We start from the raw sequence: 7,821 nt of genomic DNA on the forward strand, positions 1-7,821 counted from the left end.
AGTTTTTGAAGTCATCTTCGGCAAATTTAAAAACCAAAAAAAATTCAACTGGGGAAAAAAAACCCTAAAAAAAAAAAAAAAAAAAAAAAAAAGCCATTTTCTGAAATAACAACACAGCCAGAGCAGTAATTAAGCCAAAACTGTCCAAAAATAGACACATTTTATATTTAAAATATATTTAAGATGTCTTCTTTTTCTGTATATATTTTTCCTGAGTTTGAAAAGCTGAAAATGTTCGATTATCAGTCCAAGTAAAGATATCCCATCATTTTAAGGAAATATTATCTCCCAACAGCGCCGCTCTTGGTTCCTTCTCGGTGTTGTCCAGGCGACTGCCCTGTAAACACAAACTAAAACAGTGTCTTATAACTCAAAACCATTAGACATGTATCACTGTGAAACCATGCAACCTTTACAACTACAATGCTGACACACACACACCCACAGCAGAGGGCTGGGTGTTCAGTTCTCTATCGATTGCTGTTCCTTCATCTTAAATTGCGTTATGACTACACAGTAAACACACTGGCATTAATTAGCGACCAATCAGAGCATGTAGAAAAATGAGCTGACCTCAGTTTTTCTACAAGCAGTTTCTCCAATTAATCGTCTTAAAACATTTCTCCTGCAGCTTTTCTGCGAACACACGATGAGCAACTGGAGGAAGTTCAATGGAAGAAAGCGCCGCGCCGCAGTGAAGCCGTACTTCAATGAAAACCAGCGTGAGTGTGTGTGTGTGTGTGTGTGTGTGAGTCAGGGAATCCTCTGGGGAATTCATTTTCTTCACACTGAGGAGCTTTGGAGGCAGAGAAAGAGGAAAAAATGCTCAGAAATTCACTCGCTTTTACCCAAGATTGTAACAAGCTCTGCAGTGATGTTAGAGTTTCACTCACACACACACACACACACACCCACACGCATATCACAGCAGGGTGTGTTACGCCTGGGTTGCATCAGCAGCATCAGGAGCGGCTCAGTGGTCATGAACAGACTTTTAAATCATCCTGTAGGCTGCATTCATTAGGCGGATCAGTGTGTTGCCCTGCTGCATGGCTTCTTATTTATATAACCTCTCTGTAAATACATTTCTAAATTTTCAAGTTATTGCACTTAATATAGCTTAAATTGAGTGCAATTTAAGCTGAGATTTCTGGTGAGATTTCTGCTCTGTCGCAGCAGTCTGTGTGTTGTTTGGTAGAAATAACATATGACTTTATAATTTAACGCCTTGAAATTGGGCCTCTGTCTCTTTAAGAAGCTCCTGCTCTTTCTGAAACTCCGCCTCCAGGAAGTCCTCACAACATTCCTATTTATTCATTAAAGTGGCTTTATTATGTGTTTTCCAAGCACATAGTGACATTTTATAACACAGTCAAGTAACTATATTACCTTCAGTTGTTAAAAAAAATAATATAAAAATATCTTAAAAATGACTAAAGCAAATTGACTTCCTAATTTAATACTTTGAAATTAGGTCTCTGTCACTTTAAGAAGCTCCTCTACAGGAAGTCATCGTAACATTGCTCCTCTATTAACCCTTTAGCAATGTTTTAACCAGCGTTTTACTCAGAAGTAGCTCCTGTAATGAGCTCAGCCGATGCTCAGTTCACCAGGTGTTTGCTAATTACTGCTGGCTGATATAGCGGCACTAATATCGGAATTGGCCAATAAATAAAACTTGGGTGATATTAACAAACAATATTTATCTTTATATTGCTGCTGTTTGTTTCTGCAGGGGAAGGAGAGAAGGTTGGTCCTGTGATCTTTGGTCACGTGACAGTACCTCTGTTTCCATTAACCATAGAAAAACGAAATCTGACAATTCGAAAATTAATTCAGAAAAATGTCAATTTTGGAAAAAAGCTTTGGTGCTACTATGAGGTGGGATTTTTTTCCCACCCTTATCCAAATTAGTTTATTTTGCAAAACAGCACTTTTTTCACATCACACGCTCAACAACCAGATGTTACTACTGTTGGAAACCACAAACAAGACAACAACAGGAAGTGATAGGATGTTGATGGTGCACCATGTTTTTAATGACTTATCACGTGAACAAACGTACTTATGTGATTTTAATTGCATTTCTTATTTAGTGGAAACACCGCAATTGCAAAATTGTGTGTTGTTTTTTTTTTAAATTAGTGGAATATCGATAACTAACGGAACGACGTTTATTTTTAACAGAAACGCAGATAGTGATGCAGCACTGCATTGTGGGAAGTTTAACTGAAGCAGTGGTGAAGTCAGTGGGGGTGGTCATTTATTTTCAAGGTGTTGAAGGGTAGTAAAATATATATAAAATATATACAATATTGGTAAATATTGGTTATCGGCTATAACAGCAAAAGCAATATCGGATATCAATATATCTTTCTTTTTTTCAAAGCCAGAAAAAGCCAGTTGTAATTTAAACTTTGAACTTAAAAAACCTGCATTCTCTTGTGAAAAGCGTCTTCATACAGCAAAACATAATAAATTATAAAGAATGGTAAATATAAAAATAGGTTTTACTGAACACATTCTACCTTGCTCCGTTTTTCCTTCTCATCCCCTTCATGCTGCATTCTCTGAAGTGTTGTTTTTCTGCATTTTATCCATCCTTTTACAAAGTCCACAGTTTTCTCTGCAGGAAGCAGGCACTGAAAAAGAAGCCCGCAGTGTTTTCACACGTAGTTGCTCGGATTATTACAAACCCTGGAGCATCTGCTTTTTTTTTCTTTCCTTTTCCTCTCCGCAGTACCATTTATTTATTTTTGATCCCAAAATATCTGGCAGAGGAAATGAGGCTCCGCGTTTAGACCTTTGAGTTTACGCTCTGCGACCATCACATGTCATCTTTGCTCCATTTTCCCTTGAATAGGGATGTTTTCCACATCCGACTGAAGCCACAAAAGCACTGATGGAAATTAAACTGATGAATTACTAGTTCTTATTTTGATGATCAGACTGACGCTGCAGGTCTGTGCATATTACTGTAATCTCAAATTTTACGTCAGCGGTGCCAAAGTAATGCAGCTATGATGTCTCACAGTTAAGGTGCTTGCCTTCACATTTGATGTTCTTGGGTCCAACAACATCCATATTGTGGATTCATAGCCTGAAAATGAATGTGTTGTTGAATTTTGGACCTTTATTGTGGAACCAGTTCCCTCTTTTTGTAGGAGTAGATGATGAACCCTTCAAGACTCTGGCAACAAACTGATCATAGCGTCAAGTTCATTACCAGTAACACATTTAATGTTTATCTGGGATACTAGTACTTATAGGAGCATATAACATTTTAGAGAAGTTGTGGACCTTCAATTATTTGAGTCACCTTAATCTTGTTTTATTCAGTGGTGGTAAAATTGTCTTGGTGTGGGGTTCATAAAGTCAGAGGAGGTTTCTAAAGGTCACCTTAAATCTGAAGTTGGTAAAACAACAGACCTGTGGCTCCACATGAGTCACTGAATAATACCCGACTCAGAGTCGAGAGCAAGTTGCACACTTTGCTCTTAATGAGTTAATATGTTAATGGGAGCAATCTGTGTATCCTAGGGCTAACTCAGTCTGACTAACACACACACACGAAAGCAGGGTGGGGCTCCCACCCAACCGACCCAACCCTGTGGACTTTATGTCAGAGCCGACCAGTTAACGTATCCTGAAGTAAACCCAACATATCATTTTAATTAAGTTTTTATTTTAACTATAATTTGAGTAAGCAGTGTAACTTCTCCCGTTTTTAGCTTTTGTTTCACATCTTCCAGCTGCATGTTGTTGCTTGTTGGAAATGCTGGGTGAGTCAAGAGCCAATCATCTGGGATGTGTGATTGATAGGAGCGGAACGGGGTGGAGCTGCGTGCGCTTTGTGAGTGTGCTGCGCTCGTTACAGGCTCAGGAACTTCTGCCCCTTCGTTTCTTTATCTCTTCAGCAGTCAAGCTGCCTTCTCCTCTAATTAAAGTATAACAGATTAGCACGACTTCATATCATGCATTCCTGTTTAGTTTTCTCTGTGTTGTACGCATCGTAAGCTTATGTCACAGATGCCCGACCCGAATTTTGGTTTGGCCCCTGGCCACAAATCTAAACTGCAGAAAGTCAAACAAATCTTGTCATCTGTTATTTTTCTCTATTTTGACACTTTTACACCAGACCAGAATGTTGCAAGTATTAAAGTGTTCCCTCTGCAGCCGTTACGCTAACAGAGCTTTGGAGCTATTATTGGATCTGGGTGAAAGCAAAACAACAACAAAAACCCATTAAAAACTCTGAAAAAACTTTACCTTAAAAGTCTTTAATGTCATTTATGGTGTCTTCGGCACACACCAAGTTCAACATTAAAGGCAACAGAAACGAAATGCACCAAATCTGGACAGAGAAGTACTGTCGAGAGGACAACCTGAAAGAACAAAAGTCTTCATAGTTCACACAAATAAATATCTGAAGCTGACAGATCAGTGCAGTTCTAAGCTGTCCGGTATTAAAAAGGAGAAATGCCCTAACGCCTGTTGACCACTCTACAGGAGATGAAGAAACGGGTTTAACTTTAGAAAACATCAGAACCTGCCACCGGATCGCCACCAAAGGTGTCTGTGAATGTTTGAAAGATGAACAAACACCTTTCCAGGCGACTCCAAGTCCTGGTTTAACAGTGCTGCCAGCTTCAATCTCCTGGATACCCAGCAAAAAAATTTGGCAAAAGTACTCAGTCTCTTTACAACATGGGAGCAAAGGGTTTGCACTCATCAGTTCAACAAAATGAGGTCTGGTATGAAATCTCTACAGGGTCAACTTTGGTATACAGGTTTTCCTATCCATGTTTCTGTGGATGGCGTTCCTGCTGGCAGGCTTCCTGGTTCCTGGCTGTCAAAGGCAAGACAGCCAGGAAGTCTTCCTCAAGACTTGTGTTAATCCTCAAAGGTAGTTGTGTCCCGTCGGGGTTCACCGCATCTTTACGAGGGATCACAAATTCACTCCAACGTCCCGTAGGACTTCCCTTCGGCTTTAATCGTCCGTCTGGTCCGGGAGTTCCAGCGCTCCATCCACGTTCACCGTACCTCCGTAGGCGTGAGCACATGCACGCGCGCGAGCGTCTTATCGCGGGTGTCTGCGGCGTGCGCGCGGTCCCCGCGTCACGCCGAGCTGAGGCTGTCGAAGCCGCAGAACTTCCACCGTTTCTCCAAGGTCGCCCCGACGCCGCTCAGCTCCTGTCGGAACATGCTGGGCAGACGCACCATGAGGCGCTCCAGCTCCCCGGCAGACACCTGGCAGAGGGCAGCAGAAGACACGCTGTGAGGACAGAGCCGCTCAACCCAGTGTCTAAATGTTAGCATCTGCTGTGTCTCTTGAAATCTAAGTCTCGTTGAGAGAAAATGTTGGTTTTTGAGAAACAAAGCGATGATCTGTTTAAGATTCAGTGCTGAATCATCAATCGAGCTTCTTTTGCTTGTTTCTGTTGCCGTTTAGTTACGACAGTGACAACATCCTCAGAGACGAGCCGACATTTTACCCACAGTAACCGGATCCTAGATGCAACCAAAACTTGCACAAACCTCACTCCAAATTAAAATTATATCATCGTTTCCACCCTTTTGAAAACTGAAAATTCCTTAAATGTCGTCTAAAAGACACAATTTTTAACATCATTGGATCAAAACTACTGTGAACTGATCTGCACTATAATCATATCATTCCACAATCAATATTTTAAATGCCTTTTATAACAAGATAATTTTTTTTTATTATTCTTTTCAACTAGGAAATTTAATGTGTTAATTTCAGTTAACTAATCACATACATTTTAACACGTTTAACATTTCAATAGAAATGTTTACTGACTCTTTCAAAGCTGCGCGACATCGATACCTTTGAGTCCAGCCGCTGAATGTACGACCAGAGATACTCGAGGTTGGCCCCGAACGGATGGACATGGAGGAAGGTGGAGATAATACCTGTGGAAAGAAAGGAAGAAAACAAAAAAAAACACTGAATGTAACACTAGGGCAACCAGGGAGTGTTCAAAGTGTGGCCCAGGGGCCATTTCTGGTCCTTTGACTGATTTTGTGTGGCCTCCAACTGCAGGCACCCAGCATGCACCTGTCTACCCTCGTCTAATGTTGCTCATCGCCTATTTTTCTTGTTCTTTCGATGGGCTGTACTGTGTGAAGATGAAGACTTCTTACTTCAAATCGGTGTTAAATTCTTTCTGAAATAATTTGAAAATATTAAGAAAACAAAAATCCGACTTTCCTGCACCCAAATCAGCATCGACCCAATTTATTAGACTTGGCTAAACACAGCCAGTGTTTTGAAACACAGCAATCCAAATCTTGTCCTTATGACTGAAAATGAACCCTTTCATGCATGAAGTATGATGCTTTATGTCAGGAGATCTTTTTTTCCCAAAGTGTTTTAGATTTTCTTAAAGCATAAAAAATTATTTCAATTTTGTATTTCTCCAAATAAAAAGTTGTTATTTGGAAAATACATCAGCAGTATTGTTTTCTAGGGGTCACTAGACTGTCTGTCTGCCATAATGGATTTAACAAAACATTTCTTGCACTTGCAGCTAATGGCCAGTAGTTGGCAGTGTATCATATGATGCACTAGTGACCACATCAGTGGTCTGTGTGCATTTCTAACATAAAAATCCACAAGAAACACAAGTAAATGGTTTTTAGATAGATATCTGCAGCTAGGCATGAAAGGGTTAATTTGTTCAAACAGGCCCCAAAAAGAAATCGAAACTTCAAGCGTTTCTTAAACACATCGACAATTTTGGCCCACGCGACAAAAGGTTTGGACGCCCCTGCACTGGCGTGGATCGTGATTAGTGTTGTAAAACTGTTTCAAAGACAAAATGTACCATCAGGATTTAGCTTAACCAGTAGAGAGAAAAAGTGAGAGAGCAACAGGGAAACAACAGAGAGGGAAGGCTGAGACAGACTGGATATTAAATGTAAAGTTCCCGGCCAGTCTGCATCGTCATGAAGGGCTGCGCTGTACACAAACGGCGGCGTGGCAACCGTAAAATATGCTGGCCAGAGCAGAACCAGCTCTCAAGTTGATTACCTCTGAGAGGTCCTGCAGAAGAAAGCAGTCATGCAGAGGGAGGGGGGAAGGGACGAGGAGGACTGGGAGGCTTAGGAAATAGAGTGGCATATCCCTGGAGGATCCTGCAAGCCCAATATTTATTTCCTTGATTTATGTGGCGAGACTCTGGCAATTACAGGCAGTGGCCCTAATTCAATTCCTTCCACCAGACCAGCTCACATGGAGCAACGCCACCGGAGGAGAACTGAAGGGTGAGGGGAGGAGGGGCGGGGCGTTTCGTCTCCTGAAAGCAGAGATTTGTTTCTACGACGTTACAGGAAAGAAAGCGACTGCTAGCTGAGGGGAGGATGGACAGGTGGCCGGTTCTGTTGTGTTCCAAATAAATTAGACTTTCAAATTTGGCCAAGAAAACTATTTCACCAAGAATGGGTGTGTGACAGCAGCTGTGTTTCCATAACAAATTTGTTGATATTCCGCTAATGTCAAAAAAAACTATTTCTCAATTGGGGTGTTTCCATTTAATTAGAGATGCGGTTAAAATCGGACGTGGATAAGTTTGTTCACGCGATAAGTCGTTAAAAAACGTCATCCTCCTACGCACTTCCTGTCGTCGTCTTCTTTGTGGTTTCCCTCAGTAGCAACATCTGGTTGTTCATCATGTGACTCGTGTGCGAAAAAAATTCTGTTACAGTTTTGCAAAATACGCTCATTTTGATACAGCCGTGGGGGGGGGTGGAGAACTCATCCAAGCACAAATAAGTTTTACTGCAAAACGTGAGTTG

The 7,821-nt window shown here is 41.1% G+C and overlaps 1 protein-coding gene across 3 annotated transcripts in view; it reads right to left on the reverse strand.

Annotated features, from left to right (window-relative positions):
- Nucleotides 1-2,719: 2,719 nt before the first annotated feature.
- Nucleotides 2,720-7,821, reverse strand: part of enox1 (ecto-NOX disulfide-thiol exchanger 1) — a 95,530-nt gene continuing 90,428 nt past the window's right edge. For all 3 annotated transcript variants that reach the window (XM_015051837.1, XM_015051838.1, XM_015051836.1), the window contains exons 14-15: nt 5,852-5,937; nt 2,720-5,250 (exon numbers count right to left, since the gene is read on the reverse strand). In XM_015051837.1, the coding sequence (XP_014907323.1) occupies nt 5,119-5,250; nt 5,852-5,937 (218 nt within the window). In that variant the 3' untranslated portion in view covers nt 2,720-5,118. The remainder of the gene's footprint in view (nt 5,251-5,851; nt 5,938-7,821) is intronic.

This window comes from Poecilia latipinna, unplaced genomic scaffold (genome assembly GCF_001443285.1).
Source record: "Poecilia latipinna isolate Pla-1442-1.1 unplaced genomic scaffold, P_latipinna-1.0 Scaffold1070, whole genome shotgun sequence".
Classification (NCBI taxonomy): domain Eukaryota; kingdom Metazoa; phylum Chordata; class Actinopteri; order Cyprinodontiformes; family Poeciliidae; genus Poecilia; species Poecilia latipinna.